The sequence below is a fragment of the Anolis sagrei genome, chromosome 7 (genome assembly GCF_037176765.1).
Source record: "Anolis sagrei isolate rAnoSag1 chromosome 7, rAnoSag1.mat, whole genome shotgun sequence".
Taxonomy (NCBI): domain Eukaryota; kingdom Metazoa; phylum Chordata; class Lepidosauria; order Squamata; family Dactyloidae; genus Anolis; species Anolis sagrei.
The window spans coordinates 218,336-238,363 of record NC_090027.1 but is presented as its reverse complement, the minus strand read 5'-3'; the positions used below and the strand labels follow the sequence as shown (position 1 = coordinate 238,363).

At 43.5% G+C, this 20,028-nt stretch overlaps 1 protein-coding gene across 2 annotated transcripts in view; it reads right to left on the bottom strand.

The window, feature by feature from the left end:
• Positions 1 to 20,028, bottom strand: part of PEBP4 (phosphatidylethanolamine binding protein 4) — a 277,100-nt gene that overhangs the window by 175,344 nt on the left and 81,728 nt on the right. The window contains exon 4 of one of the 2 annotated variants that reach the window (XM_060787017.2): positions 6,395 to 6,493. The exons of the other annotated variant lie outside the window; for it this stretch is intronic. Coding sequence (XP_060643000.2) covers positions 6,395 to 6,493 — 99 coding nt within the window. The remainder of the gene's footprint in view (positions 1 to 6,394; positions 6,494 to 20,028) is intronic. 2 annotated transcript variants of the gene reach the window in all.

Sequence of the window (20,028 nt, the reverse complement as noted above, 5' to 3'; positions counted from 1 at the left end):
AGCAATGTTTGTCAATTGTGATAAGCAGGGAATGGTGACGCACGGTGCAACGCGGCAGGATAAACTTCGGTTTGAAAATCAACAAGAATCCCGAGTTCAGCAAGAAGGTGTTGTTAGAGTCCATCTCTAAAGTAACAAGTAGTAAGTGATGTAAGTCAGTGGTTCTCAACCCCTTAATACGCTTCCTCATCTTATGGTGACTCCCCAACCATAACATTAGTTTCGTTGCCACTCCGTAACTGTAAGTTTGCTACTGTTATGAATAGTAATGTAAATACCTGATATGCAGGATGTGCAGGATACACTGGACCAAATTTGGCACAAATACCCAATACGCCCAAATTTGAATACTGGTGGGATTGGGGGAGGATATTGATTTTGTTCTGTGGGAGCTGTAGTTGCTGGGATTAATAATGATAATAATAATAACTATCCACAAGCAGCATGTGGACCATTTCAACAGAAAGGAAGAGACCATGAAAATGAACAAAATCTGGCTACCAGTATTAAAAAACTCTAAAATTACAACAGCAAAACAGCAGAGAGGAAACAACCAGGCACATCTTAACACCTCTCAACAAAAGATTTTCCCAGGCTCAGCCAGGCCTCCAAATGCTAATGAAGGTGGTCAGTTGAAACATTCACACCTAGCTCCAGCAGAAAAGAGCTCTTTGCCCCACCCCAGCCATTCCACAGATATATAAACCCATTGTCCTAATTCCAACAGACCTCACTACCTCTGAGGATGCTTGCCATAGATGCAGGTGAAACGTCAGGAGAAAATGCCTCTAGAACATGGCCCTATAGCCCAAAAAGACCAACAAGAACCTAGTGATTCCAGCCATGAAAGACTTTGACAATACAATAATAATAACACTTTATTTGTACCCCGCTACCATCTCCCCATGGGACTCGGTGCGGCTTACATGAGGCCGAGCCCAAACACAACAATACAAGCTAGAACAACACAGTACAAGCAGTTAAAAACACATAGACAATAAGATACACAACATTATCAATAAAACAACACATAATTTATAGTTCACCTACAATTAAAAAGCATGCTGAACTCCACCAATGATGGAATTGAATCAAACTTGGCACACAGAACTCCCATGACCAACTGAAAATACTGGAAGGGTTTGGTGGGCACTGACCTTGAGTTTTTGGAGTTGTAGTTTACCTACACCCAGAGAGCACTGTGGACTCAAACAAGGATGGATCTGGACCAAACTTGGCTCACAGACTCAATATGCCCAAATGTGAACACAGATGGAATTTTGGAAAAAATTGACCTTGACATTTGAGAGTTGTAATTGCTGGGATTTATAGTTCACCTACAATCAAAGAGCATTCTGAATCCCCCCAATGATAGAATTGGGCCAAACTTCCCACAGAGAACCCATGACCAACAGAAAATACTGTGTTTTCTGATGGCCTTTGGTGACCCCTCTGACACCCCATCGTGCCCCCCCCCAGGGGTCCCGACCCCCAGGTTGAGAAACACTGGCCTATGTACTTGGAATTCACGGCTCAGCCTGCAAGCAATTCTGAAAAACAGGAAAAGCAAATACCTCCTTCTTGAAGGATCACCAGGTGACTATGAACAAAAACCAGAGCTACCTGGGCGCTATAAGGAACTACACAATGGCATTGCAGCACAACACCTTCTCCAAGTACAACTGCCTTGAATTTCACATTTCTGCCACTTTCCTTAAAAGTTATTTTTAATTACAATAATTAGCATATACTAGAAAGATCCGCATACAGAAGGAAGAACGTTAGCTCCAGCTTTTTGCTGATTGATAAATTAATAAATATTTTTTAAAAAAAATAATGAGGGACTTTCAAGATCGTATTGTTACGGTCTGTGTAAAGATTCCCGTAAAAGAATTTTGTATGGGAGCGAAATTGTACACAAGCTGCTACAGTCATTCCGAAGGCTTTATTTCCTCAGCCAATTATGAACATTATGCAAAGTATTAATATCTAATTTTAATTCGCTCAATATTCCCATGAAGGATAAAAAGTCTAATTAAGGTATCTGTACAAAAAGCCACCGGCAGTAATTTCAGGGAATAATAGAGAACAACAACCAGGTAGTCTTTTTAAATGCAGGTTGCAAATTAATTGATATCTTAATTAGACTTTAGTACCAAGATTATTAGATTGAATCAGAGCTCAAAACACCAAGACTATTAAAATAAAAGAAAGCATAACAACAAATGAGTTGCTTTTCCGAAGGTTTTCCTCCGAATCGGACACGTTCACCGGATGGTCAAGTGCGGCGATAGAACGTATTCTCCGAACGTATTCTCCCCTACGAACCATCAAGATTACTAAGATCGTCTGGAGGGGCCCTGCTCTCGGTCCCTCCGCCTGCACAAGCACGGCTGGTGGGGACGAGGGACAGGGACTTCTCGATGGTGGCCCCTCGACTTTGGAACTCCCTGCCATTAGAGATCAGAACTGCCCCCTCCCTCATGACGTTCAGGAAACTAACAAAGACCTGGTTGTGGAACGCGGCATTTGACAACTGATTGAATTCTTTGCCCACATGAAAGGAGGAGGAGGAATGGGAGTGTGATGGTGTTGGACGAGTTGGCTCTTTTAACTATGATGATAATGTTTTAATGTGTATAGTGCTGATATTTTAACCGTGTAATGAAGTGGCATTGTGTTGTTATTGTATATTTTTTGTATGTTAACACATGTTGTGAACCGGTCCGAATCCCTCTTTGAAGGTGAGAGGGTCGGTATATAAAACCTCGAAATAAATAAATAAATAAATAAATAGAACCGGCACAAATGCATCCTGATAGCGGAGCTGGTGCCGCCTTCCTCCTCCCTCCCTCGCTCCCAATCCCAAACTCCACAATCAATATCTAAGAAACGTCTTTAAGTTCATACTCCTGGGAGCCCTTCCAGACGGGCCCTACATCCCAGGATCCGACCCCAGGTTTTCTGTTTATTCCAGACCAGCTGTACCCGCCACGCGTCACTGAGGCCAACCTTCCTTCCCTCTTTCTCTCCTTCTTTCTTTCTCTCCTTCCTTTCGTTATTTATTTACTTCATTTCTATACCGCTTTTCTCAGCCCTTATGCGACCCAAAGTGGTGAACAACAGCAAAAATTCAATGCTAAACAACTTCATAAAAACAATTAAGGGGCAGTTAAAACAGTAGCATAATAAACAATTAAGCATCAATATAACAAATCATTAGCGTCTCATCAGTAGAATCAAAATCCAATCTCATCATCTGTTATTCCGTGTTCCTATATTCATTACACTGCCTATTCAAATGCCTGCCCGAACAACCAGGGCTTCACTTTCCTCCGGAATGCCAGCGAGGAGGGGGGTTGATCTGATATCTGTAGGAAGGGCATTCCACAGCCGAGGGGCCACCACTGAGAAGGCCCTGTCTCTCGTCCCTGACAGGCGTGCTTGTGATGCAGGCGGGACCAAGAGCAGGGCCTCCCCAGATGATCTTAATGTCCTAGCTGGTTCATAGGAGGAGATGCCTTCGAGGAGGTAAGTCAGGCCAGAACCGTTTAGGGTTTTAAAGGCTAAAGCCAGCACTTTGAATTGTGCCCGGTAGCAAACTGGCAGCAAGTGGAGCTGGCGCAACAGAGGAGTGGTGTGCTCCCTGAGTGCTGCTCCTGTTAGCATCCTGGCTGCTGAGCACTGGACCATTTGAAGCTTCCAGGCAGTCTTCAAAGGCAACCCCACATAGAGAGCGTTGCAGTAGTCTATACGGGATGTAACCAGAGCGTGGACTACCATGGCCCTTTTTTCTTTCCTTCCTTCCTTCCTTCTCTTCCCTTCTTCCCCACTTCTCTTTACCTTCCCCTTTCTCCCCTTTCTTCCTTCTCTACCTATTCTTGGACTGCAACTCCCAGCAGTCCTCCTGATCAATCCCTCTATCTACCTGCCTATCTCTATCTAATCTCTATCTGGAGGATTGCTGGGAGTTGCAGTCCAAGAATAGGAAATTGGAAATATGCTGGGACTGGGATGCTCTCAAAGAAATCCAAGAAGAAAGCTTGCAGCTTGGAAGCAGGGCATTTGGATCATCCTCCTCTCCTAAAGGACCTGGACTGGGGGAGGCTGGGAGCTGTAGTCCGGAAGAGAGTGTGGATATCCTATTGTGTGTTTTGTTTGCCAGGGGGAGTTGTTTTTGCACATGCACTGTAGCATCTTTTTGCTTTTTTGGTTTTTGAAGTCCCTTCCGCTGTGTTTTTGGGCTTGGTCTCATGTAAGCCGCCCCGAGTCCCCATCGGGGAGATGGTGGTGGGGTATAAATACAGATTGTTGTTGTTGTTGTCATTGTTGTTGTTGTTGTTCAGTGTTTTTGTGAGTGATGGCCGCTCATTGGCCTTAGAGGTGTCTTGTGTCCAAATTTGCTGTTAATTTGTCCAGTGGTTTTTGAGTTATGTTAGTCCTACAAATGAACATTACATTTTTATTTATATAAATTATCTGGCAGTGTGGAATCATATAATTGTTGTATGTCAACCTGTTCAGCCTGTGATTGTGTCTGATCATCAGGTTGCTTTGGATGATGGGAATGACAATGATGTTCATGTTCAAGCTGATTTCCCCGATGGAAATGGGGATTCTGTCCATGAAGATGTTCCTGAAGGGAATGGGGATGTTGGTCAGATTACAGCAAAAGTTAGAAGTGAAACCAAAATTAAGGAAGAATCCTTTCCTAGCTGTTTGGGAATTAGAGCAGGGTTATAAGCGCCAAGTACGGAATCACGCTTCAGACAAAGCAATGTTGGAATCACGTTAAGTTCTTCATGCCAAGTTCCTGGTCTCTTGTCTTTGTTTTACTCATGGATTTAAGTGCCTTTGCTGTATTTGCCTTTGAAATCAAGTATCTAGTTTCATGGACTATTCCTCTTTGAACTATTTGTTCCTGTTTTTTTCCTAATCATTTGGATTACCTTTTTACTGTGGATTACTTTTTAATGCTTTGGCTTTTATTATCCTCAATAAACTGCTTGCCATTTTAACCCACTTGTGTGGTGATCCTGCTCTGGAGCGCAAGAATAATCCAGTTTACGGCAGAAAACGTGGGATCAGATCCCGGGAGAGAGGGACTGAAAGGGCCCCAGAATATGCTGGCCAACGATTATCATTCATACTCAAGAGCCGATATTACTAAACACTAAAACCCAGGTATGTTTTTGGAAGAAGGAAGGTCCTTCTCCAGCTGTCCTGGTTTAGCAAAGACATTCCCAATCAACTCTCTGTGGTTGCACTTCATTCAAAAGGTTCCAGTTCCTCTTTCCTCTTCCCACCTCCCCCTCTTTGTCCTTGGGTTGCTTTAGCTTTTGCAATCTGAATTCAAAATGCAAAGTAATAATATACTAATTTTATTTTTCTACCCCACCACCATCTCTCCAAAGGGACTCGAGCTGGCTTTCATGGGGACCAAGCCCAACATACAGCAAAATTTACCATCTAAAACACAGTTAAAAGCATAACAACATATAACATAAGCCATCAAATTAAAACAACTGAAAACGGCAAATATAACAACATTGTAAAAGTGTAGCAAACTAACCTCAACAACCAGTAACCAGGGATATGGTGGCATAGACACATTAGAGAGGGCCAGGCATAGGTTTGTGCACAAAGCAAACTACAGGGCTGGGATGGGAGTAACGTGCTAAGTACAACCTTGTCAGGATGCTACCCTTTGGTATTCCTGGCTGGTGTTGAGTGCAAAGTGAATTCTGGCTGGGGTGCAACAGGCACTGGGAGTAGAGTAGGCTGGCTGGAGATGACTTCAAACAGTGGTTCTCAACCTGGGGTCCCCAGATGTTTTTGGCCTTCAACTCCCAGAAATCTTAACAGCTGGTAAACTGGCTGGGATTTCTGGGAGTTGTAGGCCAAAAACATCTGGGGACCCACAGGTTGAGAACCACTGACTTAGAGCTTAGACCATAACTAGCACCTCCATGAGCATCTTGCCTACAGAGCCTTGCTCCTTTGAAAGTGAGTAACTGGGTATGAGAAAGAAGGAGAGTGATAGCCAAGAAAGAAGAGAAAGTGGAGATAAGCTGGAATGGAAGAAGCAGAAGTAGAGAGGAAGAGTACTGTGAGGACAAAAGCAGTGGGAAGACCCGGCAGCTGGCGAGGAAAAGAGAGATGTGATGACTGGTGATGGAAGAAGGGAAATGGCAGGGAGGTCATAGCTACATGTTTACATCCTGATTCAAATAGTAGGGCAACTCGCATTGCCTTTGCTTCTGAAACAAGAAAGACACACCGTTCCTGATACAGCTCAGCAAGAAAGGACCACTGAAACCATCTTGGCATATCTCCAAAGGCACTGGAGCATCCTGCCGAAGACCACAATGGCAAGAGGACGTGCGTTACTCACTCGGATGTCGACCACAGTCCAATGTCTCCAGAAACGGAACTTTGGGTCCGCTCGGCTAGGGGCGTCCGGATCCACCATGATGAGAATGTATCTCTTACTCTGTAAAACACACCAAAGACAATCTTATCAAGCCAACCCTTCAGCATCTTCCAAAGCTGGGAAATGTCCATTTGTGTAAGAGTAAAAATGCGATTATAATATTATAATAACAAAACTTTATTTCTATACGGCTCCATCTCCCCGAGGGGATTCAGAGCAGTTCCCAGGTAACATCACAAAACATACAAAGTAAAAAACAACATAACCGTAAGATTAACAAAACAACAATATAAGCATAAAAATGGTCGCCAGAACACACACATATTAAAAGTAATCTTGCCTGTTCAAGGCAATTAAAAAAAATGTAAAAGGCCGGGCCAAGATTTGTGCAAGCCCAAAAATTCGAGGAGGGCCGGGAATGAAGTGCAATGCTATGGCAGGAAACAATCATATGAGGTCGGGGTCTGTGGCTGTTCATTCCGGGGCCGATGAGAGGAAGTGATGTGGGTCATTGGTAGGAAGAATAAGGCTGTATTCGACAACGTGTGGGGCTAAGCTAGAACTGGCCATTTTCAAAGGCCTGTTGAAACCACCAGGTCTTCAAGCTCTTACAAAAGGAGGGGAGGGGAGGGGCCTGTCTTATTTCCCTAGGAAGGGCATTCCAGAGATGGGGGGCCACCACCGAGAAGGCCCTCTCTCTCGTCCCCGCCAACCATGTTTGAGACAGTAGTGGGATCGAGAGGAGGGCCTCCCCAGAAGATCTTAGAGCTCGCGTCGGTTCATAGAAGGAGATGCGATCGCGGAGATAGGCGGGGCCTGGCTGACACTAATGAGCAACCTGACCTTGAGGGAACAGGAAGCTTAGATCGGGCTGACCTTTTGGAATGCAGAGTTCGAAGGAGTGTGAGAATAGCCAACAAAAAGGAGGTCAGAGGCCAAAGAAATGCTTTCATGTATTGCAAAGGGTATTAAGCGGTGTGTTTGAAAACAAACTTTTGTCAGAGCAACCTTTTGCTCAACCAAGCAGTTTGTGCTCATTTGCCTGGATTTTCTTGTAGTTCTTGTGTCCATGGTCTCGGGACTTTGTCATGTTTTCATGAGATTTCGTTTTGTTGGTGCCTCTTGGAATCCTGCTTTACCATGCTATGTTTCATTGATCTTTTGGAACATTATTTGCTTTTAAGAACTTTTTATCTTTTACTTTTCAATAAACTACAAAGACTTCAGTCCATGTGCAATTTGGTGATTTTAGCAAGGTGGATCTACTCTGAGGTGTGACAGGTAAGTTGGGCCAGAACCATTTAGGGCTTAATAGGCTAAAGCCAGCACTTTGAATTGTGCCCGGGAGCAAACTGGCAGCCAGTGGAGCTGGTGTAACAGAGGAGTTGTGTGCTCCCTGAGTGCCACTCCTATTAGCAACTGGCTGCCATTCATTGGACCATTTGAAGCTTCTGGACAGTCTTCAAAGGCAAACCCCACGTAGAGCATGTTGCAGTAGTCTCTATAGGATGTAATATGACCAAATGTGAATACTGGTGGAGTTTGGGGAAAATAGACTTTGACATTTGGGAGTTGCAGTTGCTGGGATTTATAGTTTACCTACAACCTAAGAGCATTCTGAATCCCACCGATGACAGAATTGGGCCAAATTTCCCACACAGAACACCCCTGGCTTGAAGGGACTGGCTGGCACAAGCCTCCCTCCAGCCTCGCACGCTCTCCCTCGCCCGCACGTGCACACCCCGCTGCTAAGCACTGAGCACGCCTTTGTGCACGCCACATCTCCAGCAGAGGTTGTTTGCATGCTATCCATCTGATGTAGTTTAACCGGAGTGGTATGCCATCTCCATACGACTTTGTACAGATTTTCTTTTCACCTTATTGACAGATTCTTAACCACTCTGCACTTACATACAAATTTAACTTAAGAACAAACCTGCAGAATGTATCTTGTTTGTAACTTGGGAGACTGCCTGTAATACATTTTAATTTCTTTTGGTTACCTATTTAAAAAATTCTATTTATTTGTCTTTCGTTTGAATTTGGGGGCAAAGGGAACATCTGGAACAGAAAAATAAATTACTGAGAATAAACATCATAATTGATGTCAATGTACCTAACATGTTGTTTTCATTTAGTTGTTTTCATATAGTAAATTGTTACCCATCTGCTCAGTAACTTATTATTTATGGATACTAGTTGTGACCAGCCTTTGGTTATTAAAATCCCTACGTTTTTGAAACAAAAGAATTGCAGCGATAGGTTAAATTATTTGAGTTCTGCCTCAATGGAGAAATTAATACAAATTCATCTGGATTTGGTGCAATTAACTCGAAAACCAGGGTGCATTTCATCGTGATTACGAATGTCTTTTACTGGAGATATAGTCATGTCTAGGTTCACTGGGGGGAAATCACGTTGTCATTCAGTCCGTGTGCCAGCAGGACTAAAGGCCAACAGGTCAGAGGTTCGAATCTGGGGAGAGCGTGGATGAGCTCCCTCTGTCAGCTCCAGCTCCCCACGTGGGAACATGAGAGAAGCTTCCCACAAGGATAGTAAAACATCAAAACATTCAGGCATCCCCTGGGCAACGTCCTTGCAGATGGCCAATTATCTCAAGCCAGAAGTGACTTGTAGTTTCTCAAGTTGCTTCTGACATGAAAAGAAAACCATATCAATTAATTGAATGCTCCTCTTTGCAAGAATTAAAGCCTTCAGTGTGTGGACAGTCCCTCACTATTCTGGCCAATGGTTTAAGAGCAATTATAAATGAGAGTGGAGATGGGAGCAACTCTGAAGAATGCCTCTTAAGAGACAACACGGCCAAGGGCATCCATATAATAAGATTCATGCCCAGTTAACTTTAACTGCCATGGAAATATGGGAGTTGTAGGTTTACAAGGTCTTAAGCAGTCTCTGCCAAAGAGTGTTGGGATCTCACCAAAAAACAACAACAACAACATTAAACTTTATTCATATCCCACCCTATCTCCCCAAAGGTGACTCAGGACGGCTAGCAACATATAGTGGCAAACATTCAATTCCATAAGGTGCAACCAACAAATCTAAGACTACCATCTATATAAATAAAAATGTCATGTTCGTTTGTGGAATTAGCATAACTCAAAAACCACTGGACGAATTGACATGAAATTTGGACACAAGACACCTAACAGTCCAACAAGTGTCCATCACCCCTAAAAAACACACACACAAAAAACCCCAGTGGAGCAGACTTAAAAACCCCCCAAAAACCCACCATATATACATATACATATGCACTCATAGACATATGCACATGCACACATTCATACACATTCATACACATTCACACACACACATATACATATGCACACACACAAATATACACATATACACACAAATATACACATATACACACATGCATACACATCCACATACATACATATATACACACAAATATAGACAAGCGCACACATATACACAATACACATGTACACATATAAACACACAAATACACAAATATATACACACATATACACACATTATTATTATTATTATTATTATTATTATTATTATTATCTTTATTTGTACCCCACTAGCATCTCCTGAAGGACTCAATGCGGCTTACAAAGGCCAAGGCCTCAATAAAACAACAATACAACAATAAATACACATAAAACATAAAGCAAATCAAAACATTAAGCAATAACAGTAAACAGTAAAACAATACACCATAGTACAATAAAACAACACACACATATATACACACAAAACACAGACTGGGCCACAGCCACGCGTGGCAGGGGACAGCTAGTAAATTAATAATAACACATTAAACATCAACATCACACAATAATAAAGGGATTGGCTTGACTTTGAAAGAGCTGGGGGTGGCCACGGCTGACTGGAAGCTCTGGCGTGGGCTGGTCTGTGAGGTCATGAATAAACGAATAAACAACAGCAAGTTTTTAACTTTTTTTAACTTTGTGTGTGTGTGTGTGCATATATATATACATATATATCTATACACACACATTATAACTGTATTCTCAATTTGCTGCTGACACAACAAAGGCATAACTTACCAACTAATCTGACTTTTGACCAAGAGCAGGCAGAGCATTGAGAGCAGAGGCTTTGCGCATCTGGGTCCGTGCAGAGACCGTCCTTTGGCGCTGAAAGTTTAACTATGCCTAAAATCAAAACTGTTTGATGCTCCTAGGATTTGTACAGAGACGATGCTAGCTTTACTTTCAAGTTTTATCCTTATAATTGTACAGTTATTGGGGTTACTAAAAAGCAGGAAAAATATGTTAATGAAATAAGTCTCAAATTGAATTAATAATAATAATAATAATAATAATAATAATGATAATCGAACCAATGCCATCAAAGCCAGAATTGAAAAGTCAACAACAGATCCCAAATGCAAGGAAGCAGATGAAACAATGGATCCCATCCTCAGCTGCTGAAAGAAGATTGAGCAGACAGACTCCAAGCAGAGGCACAACACCCTTGCTCAGATGGTCCATTGGAACGTGTGCCACAAAGACCATCTGCCTGCCACAAAGAACTGGTGGAATCACAAGCCAGAAAAAGTTACAGAGAATGAACACGCCAAACTCCTCTGGGACTTCCGGATTCAGACAGACAGAGTTTTGGAGAACACACTCCTGACCTCATGATCGTGGGAAAAAACAAAGTATGGATTGTCGATGTTGCAATCCCAGGTGACAGCAGGATTGCAGAGAAACAACTGGAAAAGCAGACACGATATGAGGATTTAAAGATCAAACTGCAAAGCCTCTGGCACAAGCCAGTCAAGGGGGTCCTAGTGGTGATCGGCACGCTGGGTGCAGTGCCTAAAGACCTTGGCCTGCACTTAAACACAATCGGCGCTGACAAAATTACCATCTGCCACTTGCAAAAGGCCACCTTACTGGGATCTGCACGCATTATTCGCCGATACATCACACAGTCCTAGACACTTGGGAAGTGTCTGACGTGTGATCCAATACAACAGCCAGCAGAGTGTCTACTGTGGACTCATCTTGTTGTGTTTCAAATAATAATAATAATAATAATAATAATAATAATAATAATAAATGAGATGACTCTATAGTTTATACGGTTTTAATCTGTTTGTTTGTTTGATTGATTGATATGTGTTTTAATTGCTTATATATTTAGATTGTTTACATTTTGATGAGATGTGTTTTATTGTTTACCTGTACGGCATTGAATTTTTGCCAGATTTGTCAGCTGCCTTGAGTCCCCTTCAGGGTCGAAAAAGGTGGGGTTAGTGATGAGGAGATATTGGAAAAATAGATATTTATTTATGTATAAATTGTATGTACTTTACAAGCACTGAAATGTATAGAAAAATCAAGCTCTCTCTGTATAGAAAGAATGCGAATGGACAAGCGAGCTGCTGTCCAGGCATAGCAAGAGGGGAGCTGAAGAGGGGGGCATGTTATCTATCAATTCCAGGAGAGAGATAAGCCTGTCCTAGTGGCAACAGGCTGGTACAACTAGGCTCTGAGAAAGGAGGCCCCCTCTCCCTCATGACAGGTCAAAGTAGGCCCCTTGATTGATGAATGTAAGCTGCATGCTTGCTCTTTAGAAAGACACAGAGACATGCCTTTTGCATGTTGGAAGTTAGAACTTGATATTCGTATGATGCTAAGATGACGCAGTGAATGAGGTCAATGTATGTAGACGCATGTTCTTTGTTTGCCTGAATTTGAAGGGTATAAAAGGCATAGTCCACACCTATATCATGGCTCTGGATGCTTTTGGACATAGTCCACTCCAGGGTCCCAGCTGGAAATAAAAGCCGTGCTTTTGAGACCTCCGGACCTCTCTTTGTCTCTTTTCCTGAAACCTTCTCCCTGCCATTTCAGTAGAAATGATGTAAATAAGTAAGTAAATAAATAAATAAATAAGCATTCAGATAAATACATAATAAGCTGCAAGACTCCACAATATGGGGGGCTGAGCTATGTATACTTCAGGACTCTGCTCCAGCGTGTCTCCAGAAAGCAGCCCTATGATACGGCACAGAGGCACAAACCAGGGTTGACATTCCCTACATGGAAAAAAAATGAACCACTTGCTTCAGTTAGTGACGGACCAATATTCTGATTCCCAGAGCAAGTTACTAACCTAAAATTCCGGTAATAGCATATTGCTTTTTCAAATACTGAGAGGAATCACCTCCGGTTGTGATTGCATAATTGAATAAAGAAAGCAAACGTGATAAGAATTGGAAACTAGATCCTCATACTATTTCATCACACTAGAGAATGAATCCACTTTAAATCCAGTTTCTGCCTCCTGCAGAATTCTGGGGTTTGTAGTTTAGGGAGACTGTTAAAAGCTCCTCCCTGAACTACAAATCCCAGAATTCTGCAGGAGGCAGCAACCAGATTTAAAATAGATTCATGTTTAAAATGGATTTTATGTTTTATGTTTAAAATGGAACATAACAACAACCCAGTGATTCCGGCCATGAAAGCCTTCAACAATACGGTTGACAGATTGATTCAGGACGATCATTGTATCACTCTAAGAGAAATTTCAAGCATAATCGGCATTTCACAATAATGTGTGGGTCACATTATTGTTTTGCTTGGCTATCGGAAGATCTATGCACGATGGGTACCCAGGATGAGAGGACTGGGAGACGTTGGTTGCGGAAACAGAGTGTCGACTTCTTCCGTGACGGCTTCAGAAAACTTGTTCATTATTGGCAGAAATGTATCCAATTGTCTGGTGATGATGTGGGAAAGTGAATAGTGGTAGTCAAAGAGCACATTCTAAGGAGTAGTTCTGCGTTTGATTTATTAAAATATTCCCATCCAAACCCAAGTAACGGAGGTGGAGGCATTACTTTTCATTCAACCCTCGTATTGTGACGTGAGGAAAAGGGGATATCTGGTTGCCATTTTTGTACCCTCACGGCATGCCCACAGATCCTTCCCACATATTCATGCGACACTTCTGTCCTGCCAGCCAAGCTGAAATGCCTAACACTAGACCTGAAACACAAAAATATTTTGAAATGACCATGAGGCTGAGTTATTGTGTTGCGGGGAGGGAAGGGGCTGGAAACTTACAGCAAACAATGTGAAGGAATTTGATTCCTAACTTTAGGTGGGTTCTTGGTTTTGCAATGATTTGCGAATCTCTCGCTTCTGCGTTGCTGCCCAGCTGGTGGGAACAGAACGTGTAGTCATGGGACTGTCATCGTGTGCTGTCCAGGTTAACATGTAGCATTTCTATTACTATTAACAGACTTTCTGCTCCTCACTCCATCTGTTCTTCTAAATAATTGCAGTTGTACAGACCATGTCTTCACTGCAGGCAGGCTCTAGGGAGAGGATAGTGCTTTTAGGCACAAAAAAAGTGTTAAAAAATAACAGCAAACACGAATATAGAGCGCAAGCGGAGTTAACAGCAGGCTTGGGTTTCAGTACAGATTGCGGTCTATAAAAGCCGCACTACGCACGGATTCGGGGTGGTCAGATGAGAGGACACAACAGAAGAGGGGAAGGCGACCTCGAGGCAAGGTGGGGCTTGCTCCATCTCGGAGGGCCAAAAGGCTCGTTCATCAGCTGCAATACGCAAAGCCTGCCACCTCTCCTGAAACGTCTCCTGACCTTTCGCCTGCATCTATGGCAGAGGTAGCGAGGATGCTTGCCATAGATGCAGGCAAAACGTCAGGAGAGAATGCCTCTAGAACATGGCCATATAGCCTGAAAAAACCTACAACAACCCTGCAAGGGTTGTTCTGGTTTGTTTCTTCAAATAATTTTCAACCCAGAGGTTAAACAGATGGGTTGAACTGAGCTATGGACTGGACAGGTCAGTGGATGATAACACCTTGCCCCCCGAAAAGGCCAAAGATCAGCTATGGCATGAACAATAACTATGATAATAACTGTATTTTTATACCCTGCCTCCATCTCCCCAAGGGGACGCGGGGCGCCTTCAAGGGGACAAACCAAACTACAGATAACCAAACGCAATAAAATCCACCAAATAAAAACAGAACGCAGAAACAAACACCATCATAAAACAGTCTTCTTGTTGTTTATTCGTTCAGTCACTTTGGACTCTTCGTGACCTCCTGGACCAGCCCACTCCAAAGTTCCCTGTCAACCATCACCACCCCCAGGGTCTCCTTCAGAGTCAAGCCAGTCCCTTCAAGGATCCCATCCATCCATCCCATTCCCTTCTCCAAGCTTTCCTTTCTTCTCATGATGTGGCATTCAAAGGACTTCCGCTTTCCCTCTCGTCTCCTTCCCTCCAATGAGTTTTAGTCGGGCTTTCTTTCCTGGAGGATGGACTGGTTGGATCTTCTCGCGGTCCAAGGCACTCTCAGCACTTTCCTCCAACACCACAGCTCAAAAGCATCTCTCTTCCTTCGCTCAGCCTTCCCTCAGGTCCAGCTCTCACATCCGTAGGTGACTACTACAGGGAAGACCATGGCTTGGACTAGGCAATGGATCTTGGTTGCCAGTCTGATGTCTCTACTCTTGACTATTTGATCGAGACTGGACATTGCTCTCCTCCCAAGAAGGAAGCGTCTCCTGATTTCCTGGCCTCAGTCTGTGTCTGCAGTCACCGTCGCGCCTAGAAATACAAACCCTGTCGCTATCTCCACGTTTTCTCCCTCTATCTCCCAGTTGTCAATCATTCTTGTTGCCATAATCTTGGGTTTTTTTATGTTTAGCTGCAACCCGGCTTTTGCGCTTTCTTCTTTCACCTTGATTAGAAGGTTCCTCGGCTCTTCCTCACTTTTGGCCATCAAAGTGGTATCATCTGCATATCTGAGGTTGTGAATGTTTCTTCCACTGATTTTGATTCCAGCCTTGGATTTGTCAAGCCCCGCACATTGTCTTTGCAGACAGTTAATTCGCTCACACCAGAAGCAACTTGCTGTTTCTCAAGTCGCTCCTGGCATGAAAAAAGAAACAGTTGGTATAGCGATTTCTAGTCCAAGGATGGGAAAAAAAGCAAGCACGTGTATGATACTGCATTGCTTTATTTATACATCATCTTTCCCCCAAAGTGGAACACAAGTAAAACATGTGTAGCTAAGACATGCCCAAAGTCATGTTTAAAATAGCATTGTACTGTTGACAGAATTAAAACCATTGGAAACATCAATTGAAGGGCAAACAACCCCTTTTCTTGTAAAACAATCTGTTCCCAAACGCCTGCTGGAAGGAGGGAAGGAAGCCTTCTTCGTTCCCCAGTGAAAGGACAGCAGGGAAGGGGCTCCTCCGGCCTCCTCAGCCAGAGACTCCCAGACCCCGGGGAGGAATCGTCACGGAAGCCCTTTGCCACACTGCCACCCAATGTGGTTGTACGTGTGACAGGATTCAGAGGAGCCGACTCTCTGCGCAGCTGTCCAAGTAAAATGTATTGCAAATGAAAAGAAGTGATAAGAGTGAGACAAAGATGCTTTATCTCAGTACAAACCAGTGCCTTGCTACACGATTCAGAAAACAGCCTATAGAAACGAGCCTCAGAAAACTTTTAAGGATGCATCTACACTGGAGAATGAAACCAGTTTAGCACCACTTTAGCTGTCATAGCCAAACCTTGGGAGTTGAAATCTGGTGAGGCGCCAACACAGACAAAGCTAAAGACCTTGTAAAATGGCAATTCTGTGATTCCATAGCAATGAGCACGATCCAGAGTGACTCCTCCTAGGTACTTGGGTGCGCTGCAATGCTCCCGTGGGATTCCTTCCTTCCCAGGTAATAATCTTCAGAGCTCGGGATGCTTGTCTGTTCTTAAGGTGAAAGGCACATGTCTGTGTTTTAGATGGATTAGGCACCGGCTGGTTTTCCCTGTAATAGGCAGTAAGAGCACCTAGAGCTTCGGAGAGCTTCTGTTCTACAATCTCAAAGCTCCCTGCTTGAGCAGTAATGGCATGATCATCAGCATAGATGAAACTGTCAAATGATTGTCCATTACAATAAGAGCCACATCCACTGTTTTAGCGTGGTGAGATGTGTTCCACACTGGGCATGCGTACTCAGCACCAGGGTAGCACAGCGCAAGGGCAGATGTCTTCACTGTGTCTGGTTGTAATCCCCAGGTTGTGCCAGTCAGCTTTCGTATGATATTGTTTCTAGCGCCCACTTTCTGCTTGATGTTCAGCCAGTGCTTCTTGTAGGTCAGGGCACGGTCCAGAGTGATTCCTCCCAGGTCTTTGGGTGCGCTGCAAGGCTCCAGCGGGATTTCTTCCCAGGTAATAATCCTCAGAGCTCAGGATGCTTCTCTGTTCTTGAGATGAAAAGCACATGTATTAGATGGATTAGGGATCAGCTGGTTTTCCCTGTAATAGGCAGTCAGGGCACCTAGAGCTTTGGAGAGCTTCTGTTCAATCATCTCAAAGCTCCCTGCTTGAGCAGTAATGGCACGATCATCAGCATAGATGAAGCTCTCTGTCCCTTCTTCTGTGTATACATGTGTGTTTGTGTATATATGTTGTTTGGCGCATGCGTTGTAATGTATTTTTTTGTTTTTTGGCTTTTGAAGTCCCTTCTGCTGTGTTTTTCGGTGTTTCTATGAGTGATGGTCACCCATTGGCCTGGCCAGTGTCTTGTGTCCAAATTTGGTGTCAATTTGTTCAGTGGTTTTTTGAGTTATGTTAATCCCACAAACAAACATTACAATTTTATTTATATAGGTTTGCATACCGCCCTTCTCAGCCCTCAAGGCGACTCAGGGCGGTTTAAGCAGTCACGGCATTAGGAAGGTTGAGAACCACTGATGCAGGTGTACCCTAGATTTTGCTGCAATTTGCTGTTTGGGCTTGGCCTCCTGTAAGCCGCCCCGAGTCCCCGTTGGCGAGATGGTGGCGGGGTACAAATAAAGATTATTATTATTATTATTATTATTATTATTATTATTATTAAGCAGTCGCAGCATTAGGAAGGTTGAGAACCACCGATGCAGATGTACCCTACATTTTGCTGTAATCTGTTGATTGGGCTTGGCCTCATGTAAGCCGCCCTGAGTCCCCGTTGGGGAGATGGTGATGGGGTATAAATAAAGATTATTATTATTATTATTATTATTATTATTATTATTATTATTAAGCAGTCGCAGCATTATGAAGGTTGAGAACCACCGATGCAGATTTTGCTGTAATCTGTTGATTGGGCTCGGCCTCGTGTAAGCTGCCCCGAGTCCCCGTTGGGGAAATGGTGGTGGGGTATAAATAAAGATTATTATTATTACTATTATTATTATTATTATTATTATTGTATTGTCGAAGGCTTTCATGGCTGGAATCACTAGGTTCTTGTGGGTTTTTTTCGGGCTATAGAGCCATGTTCTAGAGGCATTTCTCCTGACGTTTCGCCTGCATCTATGGCAAGCATCCTCAGAGGTTGTGAGGTCTACTGGAGGGGTTTGAGGGGACTGACTCACCATGGTGGGAGTTGTAGTTTACCCTACAGCCAGAGAGCACATTGAACCCCACCAGACCTCACAACCTCTGAGGATGCTTGCCATAGATGCAGGCGAAACGTCAGGAGAAATGCCTCTAGAACATGGCTCTATAGCCCGAAAAACCCCCCAAGAACCTATTATTATTATTATTAAGCAGTCGCGGCATTAGGACGGTTGAGAGCCACCGATGCAGATTTTGCTGTAATCTGTTGATTGGGCTTGGTCTCATGTAAGCTGCCCTGAGTCCCCGTTGGGGAGTTGGTGGCGGGGTATAAATAAAGATTATTATTATTGTTATTATTATTATTATTATTATTATTATTCACTACCTAACAAGGGAGAGTAGCCTTTCATTTCTACCGTAAGAGTCCCCATTTCCTGTGCATTGTCCACCAGTACCTTCTCCATCCCTGAACATCCCCACCTGAGAAGTAATAGCAGCCACGTAACTGTGCTTCCTTGTAAATTTTGAATGATTAATTAGTTAATGTCTGCAGAGTGCTTTGATGATGGAAGTGTTAAGCATCGCATTTGAGCTCCTAATTGCTTCTGGATGGGAGAAGGTGCGTATGTAATTGGAGTTATTATTGTTAAAGGCATGAGCTGCTCGGATTGCCCACGGGTTTGGAAACTTGCCGTGAGCGGGAGGGACTTTTCCGGAGAAGGCCGGCCGGCCAGAGAGGCAACCATGGCGGAGGGGAAGGGGCGACAGGGGAGTGGAGACGGGCCACCCGAAGAGATCCCGAGGAGGAGACCGGGCCCCAAGGAAAGGAAAGACTTATCCAAATGAAAGCAAAGAGGGTGTTAAGTGACACGCATGTAGAGCTCATGGTTTCCTAGGTAACAAGTGCACGAGGGAACTGCCATATATGCACCACCTAAAGCAGCCTAGCACATATCCGCAGCCACGGAACAATGCCAAGGAATGTGTGAAGGTTGGATCTCCAGCTACATTGGTTGCCCAGTAATCACAGTCCGGCCAAAGGCATGGTCCAGAGTTACATGAAAGTAAGGGGACACATGGCATCACAATCCTATGCCATCCCAGGATAATGCTGTCCAAATACAAGTTGTAGCGTAAGTAAGACTACTAACGGGTGCTGGGTGCAGGGAGCACACCACTCCGCTGTTGCGCCAGCTCCACTGGCTGCCAATTAGCTTCCGAGCACAATTCAAAGTGCTGGTCTTAACCTAGAAAGCCCTAAACGACTCCGGCCCGGTTTACCTCTCCGAACGTATTCTCCCCTACGAACCATCAAGATTATTAAGATCGTCTGGAGGGGCCCTGCTCTCGGTCCCACTGGCCTCGCAAGCGCGTCTGGTGGGGACGAGGGACAGGGCCTTCTTGGTGGTGGCCCCTCGACTCTAGAACTCTCTCCCACTGCAGATCAGAACCGCCCCTTCTATCCTGACATTCAGGAAACAGCTGAAGACGTGGCTATGGAGACAGGCATTCGACGAGTGAGACAACATCCTGAGATATGGATGGAAGATGATGTATAATCGATTTTAGTATGACGACTGACCATTGTAGTTTTGAATATACTTGTTGTTTTAATGTGTTATTGTAAAATGAATTATGTTGTTTTACTGATTGTGTGTGATTTTATGGTTGGAAACCGGTCTGAGTCCCCCAAAGAGGTGAGAAGGTCGTTATATAAATCTTTTAAATAATAAATAAATAAATAAATAAATAAATAAGTAAGTAAATAAGGAACAAAACTTCCCAAAAGCATAATACAAGGCGGAGTTCTGTTTGTGTCCATCTGAAAATCCGGGCAAAGGATACAAGTTTGCAGATTGTTAAAAGTATTTACTGTATATACTCGAGTATAAGCCAACTTTTTCAGCCCCTTTTTTAAGGCCGAAAAAGCCCCCCCTCGGCTTATAATCGAGTCAAAGTTATTTATTATTTTTCTCTGCTGTTATTGTTGTTGTTGTCGTTTTACTCTGTCTATTATTGTTAATACATTTACATTATTTTACTCTATTATCATTTTATTACATTTATTATTTTTCTCTATTATTGTTTGGCCTGGACATTTTGGAGTGTAGGGACTGGGATATATAGTTCACCTGCAATCAATGAGTACTCTGGACTCCACCAAAGATGGAATTGGGCCAAACTCGGCACACAG